This window comes from Lissotriton helveticus, chromosome 2_2, assembly GCF_964261635.1.
Source record: "Lissotriton helveticus chromosome 2_2, aLisHel1.1, whole genome shotgun sequence".
Lineage (NCBI taxonomy): Eukaryota > Metazoa > Chordata > Amphibia > Caudata > Salamandridae > Lissotriton > Lissotriton helveticus.
In genome coordinates, this window is record NC_136060.1 from 321,128,483 (window position 1) to 321,150,550 (window position 22,068).

Here is a 22,068-nt window from a genome sequence, read left to right on the forward strand (position 1 = left end):
CTTTTCGTGGGGTAGGGTAGTTGTTCTCCCCTTTAAGATGGCCGCCACAACTGTCTGTCCCCCACGGCAGGTCGGCGCTTGCTCTTTGTTCTTTTGGGGCTAATGCCGCCGGCTAGCTGCTTCTTACTTGCTTCTTTCCCTCTCTACGTCATTCTATAGTGCCTGTTCGGTAATTGTCGCCGGGTGTGGTGGAGTCGTCCTCTGAGATGGCCGCCCCGTTCGCCTGTTATGCTGTAGGGTGGTTGTTTTCCCCCCCTCTAAGATGGCCGCCACCGATATCCACCTTATTCGGCAGGTCGGCGCTAGCTCTTTGGACCCCCAGCTACTTGCTTCTTTACCGCTTCTCCCTTTGTCCTATATGCGCCGGAGTTAGTTAGGGTCGGATGGGGCCCACGGGTTGTGTTGATTGTCTTGGCGGTATGCTGACTGTTGTTGTGCCCCCACCAAGATGGCCGCTGTATGTTCTTCCCCGCTCCGGAGATTTTTCTTTCGCTTCCTGTCTCAGCTGCGCTTTTTTCTTGCATGCGGAGGTGGAGCGGACTTACTTCTGTTCGCCGCAGTGCCTTCAGTCGGCTGCCGTGGAGCTCTCCGCACACACTTCTCCACAGCTGCTCAGCGCCTGCGATGCGGTGTGCAAGATGGCCGCTGCGGGGTCTGTTATCAGTTTTGTTTTCTTCTCAGTTGTGCTCCGGCTCCTTACTTGCACAGGGCTTGCCTTCCGCGTGACCCTGCCCGCTTGTCTTGGCTCCGCTCTTTGCTCAGCGTTCCCTCCTTGTGCCGGGCTCATTCGGTGACAGTTACGGGGTGATTGGTGAGCTTCTGGCTTCGTCCTGCTTACTGCACCGCCATTTTGCTTCGCCCCCCTTCTGCTCGCCGCCTTGAGGGAATTGGCTTGTTTTCTGCCTCATAAAAGTGTTCCGCTCCTCCACGCTACCTCTCCTGCTTCTCCTTATGTTCCTACACCTATTACACCCAAAAAGTGGTAGTTGTATGTCTTTTCGCCGTTCCTTATCGCAGTTCTTTCCCCGGGGTGACGGAGCTCTCAAACTTAGGCAACCGCCTGCGTTGCCATCTAAGCCACGCCCTGTTCTGATTGCGGTTGCGGAGAACTGCAGTTGTGAGGAGCAGTAATTGCGAAGATCAGCATTTTGGGAAGACTGGGAGAACGCTGGTTGCGGTTGCGTAGAATTGTTGTTGTGAGGAGCAGTAATTGCGGGGGATCAGCATTTTGTGATGAGCAGTGGTTGCGACACACTTAATTTAGAAGGGGCAAGTGAACGAGTAGGCAATGTTATTTGCGTTTTGATTCACATGAAAGTTTCCTCTCTAACGGCTCCTGCGCTTTGTTATTATTCAACTGCCTTGCGTTTTAATTCACATGAAAGTTTCCTCTCTAACCACTCCTACACTTTGTTATTATTCAACTTGCCTGAAATTCGATGCGCGCAGCTTCTTCACACACAATCGTTCTCTTCCCTTCTCAACTCACGTCATCCTAACAACGAAGGAAAGACTCCTAAAACGTAGATAACATAAGGATGGTAAGAGGTGAATATAGAACCGCCCTCAGGGAATGTAAAGCTATCGTGAGAAATGAGGCTTGGGAATCACTTCACAAAGCATCTCTGATGTGTGACAGCTTGGCATTTTGGAAGGTGGTAAAAGCCCCCTTTCTGAACGCTGCGGAGGGCCCATCAGTAGAGATCGCTATTGGTGAAAACGAATGGATTAACTACTTTTCGAAGGTGTACAATGCCGATGAAATCTCTGCCATTAACCCAGAAGGGTGCCAATAGGAAAACTATTAGCAATCCTGAGTCCATGTACTCTGACATAGGTTTACACTGGAGGAGGTGAACCGTGCACGTTCTACAATCTCAGTGGGGAAGGCTCCGGGCCCGAATGGCGTCCCCATAGATCTCTTTAATACAACATTGACCTATGGGGACCAATCATCACTCAGGTCTTAACAGCTAGCTGCTTTGCGCCCTTTCCAAAAAATGGGTTGAATCATCAATTTTTAACAAGCATTGGCATAGCCAATAGGTCTCGCAAATGGGACCTTATAAGTGTTTAGCCATAGCTATTGGCACATGTGAAGGATGGTTGCACTTGAGGCAAAGGCGCACGTAAAGCATCAAGCACGGGAAGCTGTGTGCTTGTGGAGCAATGGTACACGTAAACTCAGGTAAACTCACCTAAGACAAGCTTCATAGATCTTATTGACAGACACTCCTGTGCAGACAGAAAGGGTGCTATGCAGTTGCAGCAAGCAGTATCAGAACCAGTGTGTTTTCATAAGATAATTGTATGACAGAAAAGAGGTGTGTTCCTGAACTACCTTCATGCATTGTGGGAGTTGTAGTTTTGATTACGTTACTGGAATTTGAATAGTGCTTAGATACATTGGGCTATCACCCATAACACTCTTATTCTAGGCACACTTTAGTAAGGTACTCTTAAGGCCATTAGCTGTGGGCGTTGCTTGCTTATCATTTGCTGTCTGCGGTTAGTCGACAGGCTTAATATTGCAGTGCCACGAGCATGTGCTGGGCATCGGGTGGGCTGTGGGGCCCCTCCCTTGATGAATGAGGGATTTACTTGTGCATTGTAATCTCCAATGCCTTAGATAATGTCATCGACGTTCACTTAAAATAGACATCCTCATTGAGAGACGGCCAGAATCTGTGTGTTTCAAGAGGGTATGCCAGCTGACTTCACAGACACAGGGTGTGGAGGGGTGAAGGGTGCTGAGGGAGGGAGGGACGGATGTGGGCGAGCGAGAGCAGGGGAAGAGAGAGACCGGGGAAGCCTACTGAGAGAGTGGTATGGAGAGACCCTGAGACAGGATAAAGAGGGCGCAGAATGGAGGGGTAGGGGGTACTTAGAGGGAGGGAGCAGAGACAAGCCCTCCGCATTGCTGTGGTTGGGGGAGGGGGGCGGGGAGAGGCAAGAAGGGAAGACGGAAGAGGCAAGAAGGCAAGAAGGGAAGACGGAAATAAGTGACAAAAAGAGACTGCAAGTACGACAAGCAAAAAAAAAAACGTTTGCAAGAAGGGAAGACGGAAGAGGCAAGAAGGCAAGAAGGGAAGACGGAAATAAGTGACAAAAAGAGACTGCAAGTACGACAAGCAAAAAAAAAAAAAAACGTTTCACGGTCTGCCGGCCGTGAAAGTGAAAGTACGGCCGGCCGGCCGGCCGTGAATAATTAGGGGAGGAGCAGCCAGGAGAGAGCAGGAGCGGAGGCGCCAAGCTGGGGAACAGATGGCTGGCGAGTTGATGCTGTGCACGCGCATTTTAGGTCAATGCGCTTGCGCATTGACCTAAAAGCGCACGGGCACAGCACCAAATCGCCAGCTAGTTAAACCTCTGTTTAAGCCCCTTTATATCTCGCTCCCGCTCAATGCGCATGCGCATTGAGATAGGTCGCTTGACCTAAAAAGGGGGACCGCCAGGATCCGAAGTGTTATAGGCCCATTTCTCTATTAGATGCCTTGACAAAAGTGGCTGGACCCATACTGTTAGAACGCTTAAAAGACTGGTATGGGGAAAATAATATTCGGTCTGACATACAATATGGTTTTCGGGCTGGATTGGGAACAGTGGAACAGAGCCTAAACCTATCTATCCTGCTTGGGAAATACACACGAGTAAAATAAGGCAGACTATTCCTAGCCTTCGTTGATTTAACCGCTGCTTTTGATTCTGTTAGGCATGAGGATTTGTGGGCGATTCTTGAGCATCTAGGGGTAGATGTCCAAATTGTTCTCTTCCTCAGACGCCTATATAGCGGTGCTAAGGCACGAGTACGCTTTGGGATGGGTGGGGATCGAATGGACTCATTTCCAATTAGAAAGGGAGTCAGGCAAGGGTGTGTTCTGGCCCCTTTTCTTTTTAATCTTTATATTAATGGCCTATGTGAAGCCTTAATTAAGGACAATTGCAATTTAACACAAATAGCAGCAAGCCCCTTACCATCACTTCTTCATGCAGATGATGCAGTTTTAATGTCATGTACCCAAATAGGTTTACAAATGGTTTTAAACAGTTTTACCAAGTTTATGTGCCAATTGAATCTTAAGGTTAATACCTCTAAGACTTACATTATGAGATTTGGGCCTGGGAGCCAAAAATGCAGGGATACGTTCCTGGAGGGTCAGAAAATAGAGCATACTTCTAGCTTTGCATATCTGGGAATATTGTTTGATCGCTGTGATTGTTGGTCTTGTGCAATCATGGCAAAAAAACTCATACTGGCAAGATCAATAACGGTACTCGCCAATTTTGCAAAGAAATTGGGGAGGAGACCACCACGGGAGTTATTGCAGATCTACAAAGCAAAGTGTATTTCTGCGGCCATGTATGGAGCAGCAGTTTGGGGCTTTGTGGACATGCAGTCACTCCAGACAGTGGAAAATATGTTCCTGATATATATTTTAGCTGTCCCCAGTAGCACATCGGCATATGTTTGCCATGCAGAGCTTGGTCTCCCACTCATTTCAGACCTGATAAAAATCATGCCAATCCTCCTATGGCATAGAATATGGTCCAAACCGGAGACTAAGCTAAATCAGGATATTTTAACTGACAGCTTGAAACTTGAAGGAGAGTTGCTGATCCCGTGGCTGAGATTTATTAAAAATCTTATGTCTGACCGTGGCTACCCAGGGTATTACAAGAATCCGGGTACAATGCAGTCGATTACCCGAAAGGAATTAAAAAAACAGGGTCTGATTCTTTTGGACACTATAAGACTGGTTGCTGAGAGTACAAAACCTTTCGTTCAGCATAATCAATTGATTTTATCTTCCTTTAATATCCAGTCATATTTATTGTTTGTACCTGGTGGCTAAGTCAGATTTTTATTAACTCGTTTTAGATGTAATATTTATCATAGGCTCGTGAGTTTCCCAGATATGAATGATTGGTCACGAACTCTAGGTCTGTGCCCATGCAACAACTAAGAACAATCGACAATACATGTTTTTTTATTCTGCAGATTTTTTAATAATTTGCGGAAAGTTTGGATTGTCCCGATTCTGAGGGAGTTGGGTCTCAGACAATGTTGTCCAGCTTCTATCGCGCTGCAGATCCTGGGTGATATCCACAGGGCCTGGAGGATATGTATGTTTTTTTTAAAGTACTTAGCGACAGGAAAACAATTGTATTGTAATCATGGAGTATAATATGATCTTTTTTGTATGATGATCCTCAAAAGATTTTTGTATATATTTTTAAATGTTTACAGTTTTTAAATGCTTGTATTGTTAATATGTACTTTTATGAATTTGAATTAAAGTAGGCAGTTAAATGGATTACAGATGTGTTGACAGGCTGAGGTGGAAAGGATCAGCTTCAATAAATACCTTGTGAATGGGTCCCGGGGGGACTTGGCATGACCCGGTGTCCCCCCGGGATTTTTCACGCGATGGGATGTCCCACGCGGCGCGATTGGCTGTCGGGGGATTCGGGAGGGGCTGTTTCGTGCGCGGGCGGGAGCGGGAGGGCGACGTTACTCGACAGGAGTGAGGGAGCGGTGGCGTCGGGTTTTTTGGATCCCGGTCAGCTATTTTCTGTCACAGAGACATTTATTCACGAAAGTCCAGCGGTAGTGCGGCGAGAATGTCGGCTGACGACATAGTCAGCGAAGCGATAAGAGCGCTAGTGGCGGTGGGGCGCACTGACTTGCTGCGTCCTGGAGCTGTGGTGACAGACTGTGAGGAAGCGAAGCGCCCACAGCGTATGGCGGCAGCAGGGGTGAGTCGTGCTGTGGCAGCCTGCTTGTCGGGGGCCAGTCGCCCTGTGGAGCCGGTTGTTGAGGCCACAATTTCGTCGCATAAACCTTGGCGAGCTCGCTCCTCAGGAAGGAGCTCTCGCGGTAAGAAAGTTCTGGTGGGTCTACCTCTGCGCCAGGGGCGCTGAGAGGAGGTCCAGTTATGACAGCTTCACAAGCAAGAAGGAGAGTGGGAAGGAGAGGAGGAAAAGCCAGTTCAAGTTGGGTGGGCAGTCACAATCGTTTGGATATATGTGAGGAGGAGATGAATATTGCTTGCAACACGGGAGGCAAGGGGGCTGCGCGCGCATCAGGAATTTATATGATCCAGAAGGAGGCAGCATTTTCAGGAAACATAGCACCAGTGGCTCTCAATATAAGTACTGATAATAGTCAGATTGACTTAGCGCCAGAGGTTTGGGCTGGTAATTCAGAGGCGGCGCTTGTGGACTACCCTACTGACAGTGAAGAGAAAGAAATTAGTCAAGTGGAAGACGTTGGGGATGTAAATAATGCTCTTAATGAGCCAGTTGTGACTGAACTCAGTAGCCAGACACAGGAACATTCAAACGCACAAAGGGTTTTGTTGCCTCAACCTAGAGGACCCCCGAGGGAGAACATGGAGGTGGAATACATTCAAGAGCAGGATAACACTGCATTGGCAGATTATGACTTTCAATCTGTGGGTGGGCCTTCTTTGGGCAGGGGTGGGGGAGAAAGTTATGTGTGGTCAGGTGGTCATGTACTAGGTGGGGCCATTAACGAGGACAGTGAGGAGGGTGCGGTTTTTCCGCAACCCCGGCCACCGCAAGACACCCGCGAGTGGATTCTGATTCAGTTTTGGGTCCACAGCAAGGTCAATGGGTATGGGTAGACCATGCAGATTTGCCCAGGAAGGCGTTAGCGGAGACACATAAGGAGCAGGTTACAGGTAAGTTGAGAGCGGTGGAGCGGCGGGAATTTTGTAGCGGACTCTGGTTGCAGATCTTTGGCTCAGAGTTCTATTCCTATTATAGCGAAGCAAAGTGCGGCTTTGGGAGTTTCACACTATACCCGAAGCGAATCTGGTGCGAATTTTGGGTCATCGGCCAGGCGCTCGCAACAGAGGCCTGTGTCCAATTTGGTAAGATACGCTGGTGACATTGGAAATGGCTCCATGCCGTGCACAAGTTTTGTTGATAATGATTTTCAGGATGTGGTGTTTATGATGATTTTGACAAAGAAAATGTAGAGAATCCAAGGGAGTGGGTGTCGAGGGAGGCGGCTTCTGGTTCGATCGGCCAGGAGTTTGGGGTGAGGGCGGGGTCATCTCACATCTTCTAGTGTGTTTCAGAGAACTGGAGCGGTTTTGTCTGCAGATCGGGGAAGACGTGGCGGACGTCATCAGCGTGATGGTCTTAAAGATTTTCAGCAAAGGGCTACACAGCTGCCATCAGGTAAGGAAGATTGGTGGGCTGCATGGACACGGCCTTTGGCGAGTGGCCTACGTGTGGGGCCTGAGGAGGGTGGTACTGAGGGGAATGCAAAAGTTCAACGAGATTTGGGCACGGTGCCACAGGGTGCACTGCAGTCCTGTTTGGGGTCTGGGGGTCAGATGGAAGGGGGTGGGGGGGTAAGTCCTGTTTAGTCTTTAGGTAGTTCTTTGCAGAGTGAGAGTCAAGGGTGTGGTCGTACAAAATTACCTTATATGGGTGAGGCCATGCCCTTGGGCACGCACTTATCGCAAAGGACGAGACAAAGAATTTGGAGTCATGACTATGTGGATATTTTTCGGCTCTTACATAGAGATCTGCAGGCTAGAGAAGGATCGAAGGAGGAAGAGCTGGAGTTGTCCCGACACCCAAAAGTGCCTAAAACAATAGAAAACTGGATGGCTGCTTTCATAATCTATGCTAGTGTATATTGTGAGCGGTATCCAGAGAGGAAGTTTGCATTGTTCAAGTACATAGACAATATCAGGAGGGCTCATTTGCAGGCGGGAGGCTACGCCTGGTTGAATTACGACGAAGAGTTTAGGGCCAGAGTGAGTCTGTTTAACGACAAACCATGGGGGGAGGTGGACCAGGAGTTGTGGCTCCAATGGATGTCGTGGCATCAGTCATCATCCACGATCCATACGGCCAGTGGCCTCCCCATAACATATCGGCCCTTTCTTCAGCGTCCCGCTCCAATGGGGGCGGGTGTTTTGGGAAGAGGACAGTTCCCTGCCACGGGAGCATGTTGGGGCTTCAATCGGGGCTCATGTGTGCGACAATATTGTAAGTTCAAGCATGAGTGTGCTCAGTGCGGGGGTAGACACGCCATCTTCCAGTGATTTCCCAATCAACACCAAGGGGACCATGGGAGGGGGCAGAGAGGACGAGGGACCCTTCCACCTCTTATACCAAAGGGCTCCTACCCCAATTAGGCTTAGAGCTATGCTCCACTTTCTGGAGGACTACACGGATAGTGCAGCAGCGGTTAAATTGCTCTGGGGTTTTAGGTTAGGTTTTCGAATTGGATACCAAGGTCCTCGCGTACAGCGTTGGGCTGAAAACTTAAGATCAGCAAAGGAATTACCTCTTGTGGTCCGAGCTAAACTGCATAAAGAATTGGAACTGGGCAGAATAGCGGGTCCTTTTTCTCATTGTCCCCTGCCTAATTTGATGGTCTCGCCTTTGGGGGTTATTCCAAAGAAGGCCCAAGGTGAGTTCCGGCTTATTCACCATCTGTCATGGCAGGAGGGTCAGTCAGTAAATGACTTCATCTCGACGGTTGACACGGCGGTGTCATATGCCTCAGTTGATGATGCTTTGAGGTTGGTTCGCTTGGCTGGAGTGGGGGCACAACTGGCAAAGTGCGATATTCAGGCAGCTTTTCGGTTGTTGCCTATCCACCCTATGGATTTTGAATTATTGGGAATGTATTTTGAAGAGGCATTCTATGAGGACCGTGTGTTGCCCATGGGATGTTCCATTTCGTGCTCCCTTTTTGAGACTTTTAGCAAGTTTTTGGAATGGTGTGTAATACGGAAATCTGGGCATGCAGCAATTTGTCATTACTTGGATGACTTTTTGTTTATCGGACAGGCAGGAAGTGAACAATGCAACAACGTTTTGACTTGTTTTCAGGAGATGGCAGGTGAATTTGGAGTGCCATTGGCTCCAGAAAAAACAGAAGGTCCGTCAACGAAGTTAATCTTCTTAGGCATAGAGATCGATACTGCAGCAATGGTAGCTCGTTTGCCCTTGGCTAAGGTGCAAGAGATTAAGGCCTTTTTGCAGGAAGTTCTCGGTGAAAAGAGGTTGCAACTCAGACAGGTTCAGCGTCTGTTGGGGTATCTTAATTTTGCCTGCAGAGTGGTGAGAGCGGGCAGAACCTTCTGCAGATGTCTCGGTTTTGCTATGTCGGGGGCTTCTTTGCTGCATCACCACATAAGACTGTCGAACAAAGTGAAAGAGGATTTGGTCATTTGGCTGAGGTTTTTGGAGGAATTCAATGGTGTGTCGAGCAATTTTGTGGAGGAAGACACAGGTCCAAATTTTCTCAGATGCTTCGGGGGCCCAAGGTTTTGGGCTATTCTGGGAAGGGCGCTGGTGCCCTGAGAGTTGGCCGGAGCATTGGTTACAACAGGGCCGTAGTATCGCCTTCCTGGAGTTTTTCCCGCTCTTGGTGGCTTTGCAGGTGTGGGGAGAGGAATTCAGGGATCGCTGTGTACTATTCCACATCGACAATATGGCAGTGGTAAGTCTCGTTAATGGGCAGAGAGCGAGAGATGTGAGGGTTCTGCACTTATTACGGGCATTTATGTTACAAATCCTTAAGCTGAATATTGTTTTTAAGGCCAAGCATGTTCCTGGGGTGAACAACTCAATCGCCGATGCTCTGTCTCGTTGCAATTGGCAGAAGTTCCGGGAGTTGGCGCCAAGAGCGGACAGACACAAGACAGCGATCCCTTCGACCATTTGGGACCTGGGGGAGTGAGGATTGCGGATCTGGTGGAACATTCCATACCTAAGTCCACGAGAAGGAGCTACCAGCAAGCGTGGTCTGAATTTTGAATCTATGCTTCGGCACATGATCAGGATGGCACAGTAGTTGGAAATGAACAGTTTATTTTGGATTTTGTGTTATATTTGATGGACAAGGGTTTGTCCCATACAACGATTTCAGGTAAAATTGCAGGCATCTCATTCTATAGCCAGTTATTGTTAGGTAGGGCAGTACAGGTAGGTTTTGTGTTGCGAAGGATGCTGAAAGGTTTTGGGAGAAGTAAAGTTCATGTTAAAGCTTTGAGAGAACCTATTACATTTGACCTATTGAGGCGGATTTTAGGAGTTCTGCCTAGTTGTTGTTATAACGAATGGGAATTAGTTATGTTCAGGTTATGCATGGTTTGGCTGTTCTTTGGTGCGTTCCGGATTTCGGAACTATTGGGTTTAAGGCACCAGTCCGGTATCCAGACATCGGATATCAACATCTTGGATGGGAAAGTGTTACAGATCAGGCTGAGACAGTCAAAGACAGACCAATTAAAGGTTGGAACTTTGATAAAATTGGGAGGAAGTGGGGTGGTGGGTTGTTGTCCGTTGGAGGAGTGGGGGTCATTTTTAAAGTCAGATGTTTTTCGTTCTGGGGTAATTTTCTGTCATGATCAAGGGGGGAAGTTGACTTGTTTTCACTTTTTATCCGTCCTAAGGAAAAGTCTTTCACTGCTGGGGGTAAACCCAAAATGCTTTGGGACCCATTCTTTTAGAATAGGTGCCGCTACGGAGGCTGCCAGATTGGGTTGGGGGAAGGAGTTGATACAGCGCATTGGAAGATGGAAATCAAACTGTTGTTACAGATATGTGCGGCTGTGAAATGCATTCGCCCCCTCCTTGTTGTATACTGTTAATGTTGGTTTTTTGTATCACAGGTCGGGTGTTGTATTTCCCTCGGAAAAAGAGGACATGGATTGTGGGACATTCGCTAGTTAAATGGTCATCAGTTTTTGCCGAACAGCAAATCTGTGGACAGGGCTTGGGTTTGTATGGAAAAGAACATGAGGTTTTGTGGAAAGGGGTGGGGGGCATGACATGGAATGAACTATTTCCTTTGCTGTCCAAATTGGCCGCTGCTTGGGGGATAACCAGATCTCCTAATAATACACCTGGGAGAAAACGATTTGGTGGATTTATCAGGCCTAACCCTGATAAAGCAAATGAAGCTGGATCTAACAGTACTTAAAAATAATTGGGTGTGAACAACAGTTGTTTGGACAGAATTTGTTGATAGGCACCATTGGAGAGGTGCCCGAGTACATTCGGCGGTGGAAAAAGCCCGCCGCAAATTGAACAGAGCGATGAAAATCTTCTGCACAGCAATCGGCATAACTGTTCTGGCGCATGAGCATTTTTCCAGCGAGATGCTTCACTTATACAGAGAAGATGGTGTGCATTTGTCACAAATGGGACAAGCGTACTATCTTATGGAACTACGGGATGCAGTAGCAAAATTGTGGTGAGTTGATCTATGGTGTTCGCATAAAGAAGTTTAAAAAAAAAATGTTCTTGCTATGACTAAGGTTGGGTGGGGCAGGAAAACACTGGGGGTTTTCCTGGGTGGCGTGTTTTTGAGGGAATAGGATAGTCTAGAGCGGACGTATCCTTTCTCTCTGGGGGGTGGGGAGGGTAGGTGGAAAGGGAAAAGAAAAGTTGGAAAGAAAACATTGGATTGGTATTAAAACAGTTTGGGATTTTTGGCAAAGAATGAAATCATTTGGGGAATGGTGATGTAAAAAACAGTTGGGAAAAGGGTTTTGGAAAAATTATATAAAGGTGTTTGTTTAATACAGGTAAGGACCGGAGTCTGTCTTTGGCTGTCCTAATAATAAAAGTGACCTTTTATGCTATATAGCAGAGTTGTGTGGAGTATCCTTATTTGCGCGATGGGTCCCGGGGGGACTTGGCATGAGCCGGTGTCCCCCCGGGATGTTTCGCGCGATGGGATGTCCCACGCGGCACGATTGGCTGTCTGGGGATTCGGGAGGGGCTGTTTCGTGCGCGGGGCGGGAGCGGGAGGGCGACGTCACTCGACAGGAGTGAGGGAGCGGTGGCGTCGGGTTTTTTGACCCACCCACCCACCCTTCACTTCTAGGAGGTTAGTGAAAGGGTTTTTTGTATATATGTAAGGTCTGTCTTAAATCAATAAATAAATAAATAAATAAAAAAAATGAATGCATTGTGACTCTAGGGCAGTCTTGACAGTTCTCCTTTTGTGTTATATTTCTGTTTAGGCGTGTTTTTTAGGGAATAGGATAGTCTAGAGCGGACGTATCCTTTCTCTCTGGGGGGTGGGGAGGGTAGGTGGAAAGGGAAAGGAAAAGTTGGAAATTTATTTATTTATTATTTTATTTGTGCAATTTTATATAGCGCGAACTTTACCCGAAGGTGTCAGAGCGCTTTACATAAGAACCAGTTGAAAACATAAGGACTTCGCGTTACTTGTGTAAAAAAAAATAAGCAAATTTTTGCTTTACATAAGAACCAGTTGAAAACATAAGTACTTAGGATTACATGCGTTACATAAAGGATACAAACAGAAAAAATTGCAAATGTACAAGAGGTAAAGTCACATAAGGAGGAGATACAAATGGATATACTCTAGGCATATACTGGTGATATCTCTATCTACATAGGGAGGGGATACACATGGATATACTCTAAAAGTCACATAGGAGACTGGTCGTTAGAGTTATCTCTATATACAAAGGGAAGGGATACACATGGATATACTCTAAAAGTCACATAGGAGACTGGTCGTTAGAGTTATCTCTATATACAAAGGGAAGGGATATACATGGATATACTCTAACAGTCACGTAGGAGACTAGCCGTTAGAGTTATTTATTATTTATGCGTTTTTATATAGCGCGGACTTTACCCGAAGGTGTCAGAGCGCTTCACAATAGGAACAGAACTGATACATGAGAACATTACAAGTGAGCAAAATACAAAAGCAAACGTTACATTAAATGAGGCAAAAATGACAATCGTGAGCCAACAAAATACAAGAGGTAGCAAACGGTGCATTACAAAAGTGACAATCGTGAGCCAACAAAATACAAGAGGTAGCAAACTGTGCATTACAAAAGTGACAATCGTGAGCCAACAAAATACAAGAGGTAGCAAACGGTGCATTACAGGAGGAAAAAGTGACGTGTGCAGGTTACAAAAGTGTACAAAATAAACAGAGGTAAAATACAGTAATATATGGAGGACACTCAAGCACAAGATCAAACGTTACGTAGGCACTGGTGGCACTTGTGCAGGTATCAAAACAAACAAATTTAAGAGGTAGAAAACAGTGTGTTACAAGAGAAAGTGACGGGTGCATGTTACACATGAGTCCCAAACACAGGTAGGATAATACTGCAAAAAATGGCAAACTCTCAAACCACAAGAACACACTGGGAGGACACTTCCAAAGTCATGCAAAGTAGATTTTTCAATAATTAAAAGGGCTTCCTACAGATAAAAGAGAGGGCATGGATTACATTTGGAAGTGTCTTTGAAGGAGGAGAACTTTGAGGTCAGTTTTGAAGGCCTGGGAGGAGGTGGTGGTCCGGAGCTGAGGCGGAAGTGAGTTCCAGACTCTCACTGCGCTGCCTGAAAAGGATTGGGCCATCGATCTTTCCTTCTTGAAAATGGGAGGTTCCAGCAGTAGATTTTCCGCATTTCTTGATGGTCTAGAGCCTCCAGAGAGTTTCAGTTTATTCGCCAGGTAGCGCGGAGAGAAGGAGTGCAAGGCTTTGTGGGTGATGCAGGCAGTCTTGTAGATAGCTGTAGCCTCGATGGGAAGCCAGCGGAGGGTGGATAACATGGGAGTGATGTGGTCACTTCTTTTGGCCCCATAAATGAAACAAGCTGCTGAGTGGAGAACATACTTAAGGGGGTATAGGTGGGATTTGGGGAGGCCAGTCAGAAGAGAATTGCAGTAGTCCAGTCTGGAGAGGACCAGCGATTGGACTAGGGTTTTAAGGTCATGCTCCGGGAAGAAGCGACGAATCCCCCATAGAAGGCGCAGTTGGTATCGGGCAGACTTTGCAATTGAATTAATGTGGGAGAGTAGATTGAGTTTTGTGTCGAGTATGACACCGAGGGGGGAGAGGTGTGGCGCCGCGGCCAGGGCGACTGACGCTGGAATCTGGGGGACCACAGTTCGATCCCCGGCTCCGGCGGCAGGTTAGCCCAGCACCATGTGACTCTGGGCAATAGCTCGCTTAATCTTCCCGACGGCCCCCAGCGCCTAGAGACCCTTACGGGTGATTGTGCGCTTTACAAATGTGGACTTTACTTTTACTTTTACCGAGGGATTTTGCGCTGTCGACAATGATGGGTTTGTTGTTCAGCAGATTCATCTGGTCCATCCATGATTGAACCGGGGGAGGAGAAAGAGAGGAGGAGGAATTCAGTTTTGGAGGGATTCAGAATCAGTTGATGTGTTGACATCCAATTTTGAATGGAGTCGAGGGTAGAGCTTAGGACGGAGAGATCGTGAGTGGAGGCAACCTTGAGGTAGATTTGAGTGTCGTCTGCGTAGAGATGATAGTTGACCCCAGATTTACTTAGGAGATTTCCCAGAGGTTCCAAATAGAGATTGAACAATGTGGGTGCAAGAATGGAGCCTTGGGGAACACCTTGACCCACCGCCAGAGGAGATGAAAGACAGTCCGCTATTTTGATCATTTGGGATCTATCAGAGAGGAAAGAAGCAAACCATTTAAGTACAGTGCCCTCCATGCCCATTCTCTGTTGAAGAGTGTTGTGATTGATAGTGTCAAAGGCTGCCGAAAGGTCAAGGAGAATTAGAAGACAAGATCCCCCCGAGTCTAGTATTCGCAGCGCGTCATCGATCACTTGCAGCAGGGCAGTTTCAGTGCTGCAGTTTTGGATGAAGCCGGACTGAAGATTGTCAAGAAGATCATTGTCCTTGATATGACGAGAGAGTTGTTTCGCAACACATCTTTATGTGATCTTCGCAAGAAAGGGTAGGTTAGTGATGGGGCGGAAGTTGTTGAAGTCATTGGCATCCGCAGTGGGTTTTTTGAGCAGGGGGGTGACCTGCCCAGTTTTGAAGGGAACAGGAAGGGAGCCTTGACAGAGGAAGAGGTTGACCAGAGTGGTCCAATAGGGAAGAGAATGGGTATTGAAGTCAATGGCAATGGCACTAGGTATGGGGTCGAGCGAGTGGTTGGAGGGCTTTGTTTCGAGTATGCACTTGAGGAGGACCTCTTCAGAGATGGGGTCGAAGTTCTGCCAAATGGCTAGAGATTTGCGCTCCTCTGGAGGGGTAGGATGAGCAACCTGAACCACAAGTGATTTCACTTTTCCGTCAAAGAATACAGCGAAATCAGCAGCTTTCTTAGTAGAATCCTCCAATTTGGAGGTTGGGGGAGAGCAGTTAGTATTCTTGATGAGGTCAAATAGCTTTTTGGGTCTATGTTTGGCTGAGTCAAGGAGGGTTCTGAAGTGTGACGCTTTCCCAAGGAAGATGTGCTTGTGGTACTTGGATCTTGCTGAACGAAGCGTAGCCAAATTATCGGTGGAGGGTGCTTGCCTCCATTGTTTCTCCAGAAGTCTTAGGTGCTTCCTTTCTTCATATAGGGATTTGTTGAACCAGGGTGCTGAGGGAATGGGCCTTTTCTTTTTGCTTTGGAGAGGAGCGACGCTATTGATTTCGACTGCAAGGACTGAGAGGCATTGTGAGGAGAGATCATCAACATCTAGGTTCGGGTCTAACCTTGGAAGTGACAGCAAAGCTGATTCACAGAGGGAAACAGTGTCAATGTTTTTAGCGTCACGAAACCAGGAGGTAGCCCTCTTAGGTTGGCCAAGAGTTATAGAGTACGCTAGGTGAAGAGAGAATGGAATGAGGAGGTGGTCAGACCAGTCTACGTGAATAGGGGTTGCGATAGACAGCATGCCTGCTTTAGAAATAACAAGGTCCAGGATTGAGCCCTTAGAGTGTGTTGATTCTGTGCAGTGTTGGATAAGATCGTTTGTAGAGAGGAAGGTGGCCAGCAAGTTCGCGGAAGAGTCTTGCAGGGAGCCCCGGTGGAGATTAAAGTCCCCCACGAAGGTCTGATTGTCACTTTGTGCGTATTGGTCGCTGATGAAGTCAGTGAGTTCCTCCATAAACGAAGGGCTGCTGCCAGGAGGGCGGTATATGACATGGAATCTGAGGGGTGAGCGGTGGTGTACTTGAAGCTCAAGAGATAGACACTCAAAAGTGCGGAAGGCGCTAATGGGAAAGGCCTTGAGTTGAAGGGAGTTTCTAAAGATGACTGCAACACCTCCCCCAACTTTGATAGGTCTGTCATTCCTGAAAATAGAATATCCTGTGGGTAGCAGGAGATCAAACATAGTGTGAGAGGTATCGTTGAACCGGGTCTCTGTTAGGAACAACAGGTCAATATTGTGAAGGGTGATGGAATCAGAGATTTCGAGTTTGTGTTTAATTGCGGATCTGCAGTTGTGGAGCAGACAGCGCAGTTCTGTCGAGACTGTTTTGGTGACGGGGCACTTGGGCTAAGAAGGGTGATAGGGATATTATACCTATATGGGGGGTGCACGGAAGGGTTTAGGTGGATGCTTGGTTCTGACAGAGGTGATGATTGGAATAGAGTAGGTAGTTGGGTTACTCGGAGAAGCTGGTTGAAGAAGGGTGGCGTTCAAGGGCTTGTGTGAATGAGCGATGTTTGCAGATGGCAGGTTGTGCTTGGCTATAATGGGGTGAGGGGGCGAGGTGCATTTCGTGGGGAGGTGAGAGTTATCCAGAGGAGTTGAGGTGAATGGGGAAGTTGAAATCTTAGAGCTTAAAAGTAAAATTGAAGCTACCAGCTGGGAGATGGAGGTGATAAGAGAGCATAGCTTATTTTCAAGAGAGAGTAGGGCAGAACACGGAAGGTTGGGTGTCTCGACGGCAAAAGGAGGGGGTGATATAGGTGGTGGGAGGCAGGGAGAGGTGAGAGGACAGGAGGAGAGTTGGGGTAAAGGGTTCATATGTGGGGAAAGGTGGCGGTTGAGAGCGGGGGTTGGTGTATCAGAGGTGAGGGGAGAGTTGTCTTTGTTGGCGTTGCACGAAGGAAAGGAATTTAGGACATGTTTAGGGGGAGATGGGTGCGGAACAAGACGGTGGGGAGGGATAGGGGAGGACTGTGAGGTGACATAGGAGTGTAGGAGGTTTGGGAGGAAAAGAGGGGCGGTGGTTGAAGAGGTCCTGTTGGCTAGGAGAGGTGGCTGTGAGGGAACCGGTATCTGGTAGAGTGGGGGGGGGGTTGGGAGAAGGGGAAGTTGAGGACAGGGAGAGGTTCTGTTGGGCCTGATGGGGGGAGATGGAATGTGTTACCAGGGGGGTAAAGGGGGCAGCACAGCACTGCTAGCGGAGAGGGGGAAAGGAGAGAGATGCAATGGGATTGTGAAGAAATCGGGGAAAGAAGTGAGGGGAGGAGGGGGTAGAGAAGAGGGGGAGAGGGATGAAAGGGGGAAGCATGAGGAAAGTTAGGTGGGGGAGGAGGTTGGTGGAGGGGTGGACTAAAAAAGGGAGTAGCAGATAGAAATAGGAGGGACGAGAAGAGATTGGGGTACCGGGACGGTGCAGATTGGACGAGGAGCGTATTGCCTGGTGGTAAGGCTGACGTGACGAAAGGGGGGATAAACTGTGAAGTGGGAGGAAAAGGAGAGGAGGGCACAAGGGAGGGGGAGGGAAGAGGGCTGACCTGAGCCTCCCGAGGTTACAGTCTATTGGAGTGTAGGGGGGTCAAGGGAGGAGAGGGAGTAAAGGGTGGAGTTAGATGGGGAGTCAGGGGAAAGCCTGGTCGCAGAGGAGGGGAGTAGGGAGGGGAAGAGGTGGTCAAAGAGAGAGAGACAGGTGTCTTTGCCTTGGATCAAGACAGTACCGTTGTTATAGATGGAGATGGTGAGGGAGCCGTTGAAATACGCAGAGGGGGAAATCTTTAGTTGTTTCCCAAGAGGGATAGAGGAGGAGGAGATGACGTTAAGGGAATTGGATAAGCTGGAGGACCAAGAGTGGGTGTCGTGAGTGAAGAAAATGAAATCATTTTTGCGCCTCCCAGAACGATAATTGTAAAATTGGTCAACAAAAAGGGAATCAGGGAAACGTTCAATAGTCTTATGCTTCATTCGTTTAACTGAAGCTTTGGTTTGGCCGGGAGGAAAGATGATTTTGTAGCAGTTAATTCCATCCTTTACTCGAGAGGTGGCCATGTTGGGTACGTGAGAAAGAGTACGGGGGGTATGAGACAGGTGTTACTAGGAGAGCGGTGGTGATGAGAAGTATAAGGACTAACAGAGGGCACATATTCCAGGCGTCAGGAGTGGAAAACTGAACTAATGTGTTGTCCGGGCAGGGAGGTGGGTATTTGTTGGGCCCTTCATCTAGGTGTATATGAAACCAACTGGCACAAGATAATATTTACAAGGGAAATGATTACATATGGTAGGCCCAACTGGATCACTGTCAAAACCATCACAATGCACAATTCATTCAAAAAGAAAAACAATTTCAAAAAGAAAACATTGGATTGGTATTAAAACAGTTTTGGATTTTTGGCAAAGAATTAAATCATTTGGGGAATGGTGATGTAAAAACCAGTTGGGAAAAAGGTTTTGGAAAAATTATATAAAGGTGTTTGTTTAATAAAGGTAAGGATCGGAGTCTGTCTTTGGCTGTCCTAATAATAAAAGTGACCTTTTATGCTATATAGCAGAGTTGTGTGGAGTATCCTTATTTGCGCGATTTACATTTATATGGATTAACGTGATCTTTACATAACACTCTTTAACTAACCACGTAAGTCTGTTTACTGCATAACGCTCTAGCACCTTTGGGTAATGTCAGCGCTATATTAAAAACAATGCATACACAATTACATTTTTGATGCGAGGGTTGAACACTTACGCTGCTTGTTCAGTGTAGTTAATAGGTGTTCAAATCTTTCCTACAAGGAACCACACCCTAAAGTCGGAGCCACACCTACACCTGACTCATACTAATTATTGTAGCAGTGGAGAGGCGTGTATGTGGGTAGGCAAGACTCGCAATGTGATATGAACACAGGACGGCCATCTTAAACAGGATTCACTGTAGAGTGACATACGTTTGGGTCTTTTAATTATTATAGTAAAAAGTAACTGTTTCATCGAACTATGCAAGTCCATCTAACTAGAAAGGAAATACATGAAATGTATTAATAGGGCGGTGGTGTTGTGGTATATTGAAAACACAACAAAACTGAAGTGAAATGATAAACATTTCATTTTATCTCTTTCATGTTACGATTCGAACTCACTATGTTCCCATTAAAGTGGAAAATGATAAGTTCCAACATGGCCACCAGCTTCCCGTAATGTTGAGACCGGCTCGTCATCCTCCTCCTCCTCCTCTCTATGTTTCTATTCCAGCGCCTCTTCCTCATTTCCCTGGCTGCTCACTGGCCAGGTCTCCTGACGTTGCTTCCGCTAGTTCCTTCTGCAGGCAGCAGCGCTGGCTCCGAGGGAAGGGCGGCTGCTGGAGGCTAGGCACCGAGTTGACTATATATGGTAGCAGCCTACGGAGAGTCGCGAGCCCGCCGCCTGCTTCCGGGTTTGAGGAGAAGCTTGGTAGCAGTCGCACCATCCACTGCCTGTCAGGAGCTACGGCTGACAGAGCCCGTATACCCCGGCGCCGAACCCTAGCAGAGAGCAGTCACCGGCAAGATGCCCTATGACATTAGTAAGTACCTCTGTCCATTGAATGGATTCAGTGTTGGCTCCTGTGATGGTAGTGGAGAGACTAACAGTGGCTGCTTCGCTATAGAGCCGGTCATAAACTGCATGGGCGTTTTGCAGAGATAGTCTGCAGCAGGCAGGGGCTACACCCACGTTCAAGGGTGTTTTTACTGGCATGTGAAACACGGAAATAGAAACTGACAATCTTGAAGCCCAGCTTTATCTTTACAGTAGTCTTAATCATAGAATCACGACGTTCTAGTACTTTTAATGGCGATCTGTAGTTTCCAACTTGTTTTAATATAACCGAGAGCAGATCTACAATACAAATCGAAGTGAATGTTACATAAATGTGTGTTCACTTTTTTATAGTGCTCTCTCAATCTGTGGTATATAGCTTGGCGGACGCTACAGGCGTTGCTCGAGGATCATTCTAATTAATAAATTAAAAAAAACTGGAACAAACCTGCCTAACTATTGTGTCTTGTATGCATAATTTGTTGGCGCTATATAGACCAGTATGCTTTCAAATACCCAGCACAGGCTTCTGGAAGCTGCGGAAGGCCGAAAGAGAACAATTCTGCTTGCACTTTGAATGGAAATGATTTGTATTATGAAAGTGCAGCTATTCTGAACCATGAACATCATAGCACGCGCTGTGTTTTTTTAAAAATGTCATTCATCTGACGCGCTCTTCCCACTTAAGCTGTGTTGCTCATTCCAGTTCAACATGTAAAGGAAACCGCGCGTAGCCCTTCTTTGAACCACGCGACTAATACATTATTTAATGTTGCATTTTCGTTTTAATCAATAGCAGCACTTTCACCCTGCTTGAAAATCCTCAGAGTAATACTGTCATGGCAAATAACCTGCTATGAATCATTTTAATGCGTATATTTTTTTGTTATTTACAGAAAAAGTGTTTGCTTGCCTGCCACAGGTTGAACGAGGAGTGGCAAAAGTGATTGGCGGAGACCCCAAGGGAAATAACTTTCTCTATACCAATGGAAAAAGCGTGATCATCCGAAACATTGAAGTAAAGTAACCTAACGTTTTCGAATTTTACTGGATATCTAATGATACAGATGTATTTTTTTTTATTTGCTGTCAGTGCAATTCTATGTGAGCCCAATTATAATCCATTCACTCAATACCAGTTGTGGAAAGTGTGGAGCTAGTTATAATAGTTTTGCTATAGGTAAAAAAACAAAACTGTGATTTGCTCTTATTGCATACTTTGTGTGGATTCACAAAAAGACACAGATCTATGCCTGGTATACGCTGTGGATTGTGAATGTATGTGCTTGGATTTCTTTTTCTATTGTCTTCACCAAGAACATATTTTGGTGTTGGTGATAAAGTTGTCCCAATATGCTTGTGATATTTTAAATATATTTTCTCCATGAAAACACATTGCTTTTATTTTTTTGTTTATAATTTTTTTGGTGTACGTTTGCAGATGTTCAAAGAATAAGAGCAGCAATGCATAGATGTTGACCACGTTCAAATTTGGACTACTTTGTATTTTGAATCTCAATTCCTCTGTTCTCACCAGTCATCATAACCCTATTACTGCAGACAGTATGCCTAACTAGAAGACATTCCCAAGTTTGAACTGAGAGAAGTGTTCTTAAGTCTCTGCTGAGTCTGTAAATCACAATCAAAGTAATCCTTGTAACACTTACGTGTAATCTCTATCACTTCCATTCCTTCTCTTCAATGCCACAATCCTTTAAAAGAGGTGGACACCTCTCTCACCGGTACACTTGAAAGGCAACTTGAATGACTACCTTGTACATCCCCCACTCACTGCCAACAAAGAGAAGCATTGAGCATGCCACTACATTACTCTCCTACAGCATAGTGGTAGTGGGCTATGAGTTGGGGTTATGATGAGGAAAAATTGAACTAGGAGTAATGGACAATAGCAATATATTCCATACCGTGTACTTACTGTTTTTAATATAAGTTGCGACAAACATTCTAATACTTTGAGCATACCAGAAAGCCATGAACAATGCCAAACAAATCAAATAAAACTCAATTATGCCAAACCCATAGCATGACCTAGACTGACCTATACTGCCACCTGAAGGACTGGACTGGACCTCTTCCACTTTGTGGTTGCATTGAAGTTGCGAAATTGTGCAGTGGAGGGGACCATGCCCAGCCGATAAGTATTGCCTTGCTTTTATCACCATTTCGGATGTGGTACTTGGTCTGCATCCTCAGTTGCACAGCCTGCTCAACAATCCGGCACCCTCACAGACACTTGAAATCCCCCATGGGGATCAAATCGCTTCTTTGAATCCTAGGCATGGAGCCTTTAGAACTCAGCAATGGATACAATTTGACAATAAAATGGGATAGGGTGTTCTGATCGCCTCCTCTTCATAACCTCCAGTATGCTCTCCTGAAAGGACCTGTGTAGAGGAAAACTGTTCTGAGGGCCTTCTAGAACATTCGTAAGGCAGGTGCAACAGATGTTCCGAGTGCCTGGTATGAAAGGCCAGTTTATTTCTCAACACAAACAACACCTTGGGC

At 46.7% G+C, this 22,068-nt stretch overlaps 1 protein-coding gene and 1 long non-coding RNA gene across 2 annotated transcripts in view; one reads left to right on the plus strand and one right to left on the minus strand.

Moving 5' to 3' along the window:
• Positions 1-19,345, minus strand: part of LOC144821434 (uncharacterized) — a 63,151-nt gene extending 43,806 nt beyond the window's left edge. The window contains exon 1 of the long non-coding RNA XR_013608349.1: positions 19,107-19,345. This is a non-coding gene — a long non-coding RNA (uncharacterized LOC144821434). The remainder of the gene's footprint in view (positions 1-19,106) is intronic.
• The window catches only part of WDR1 (WD repeat domain 1), a 347,127-nt gene continuing 344,297 nt past the window's right edge, over positions 19,239-22,068 (plus strand). Inside the window, exons 1-2 of the mRNA XM_078678473.1 lie at positions 19,239-19,528; positions 20,439-20,560. Coding sequence (XP_078534599.1) covers positions 19,513-19,528; positions 20,439-20,560 — 138 coding nt within the window. The 5' untranslated portion in view covers positions 19,239-19,512. The remainder of the gene's footprint in view (positions 19,529-20,438; positions 20,561-22,068) is intronic.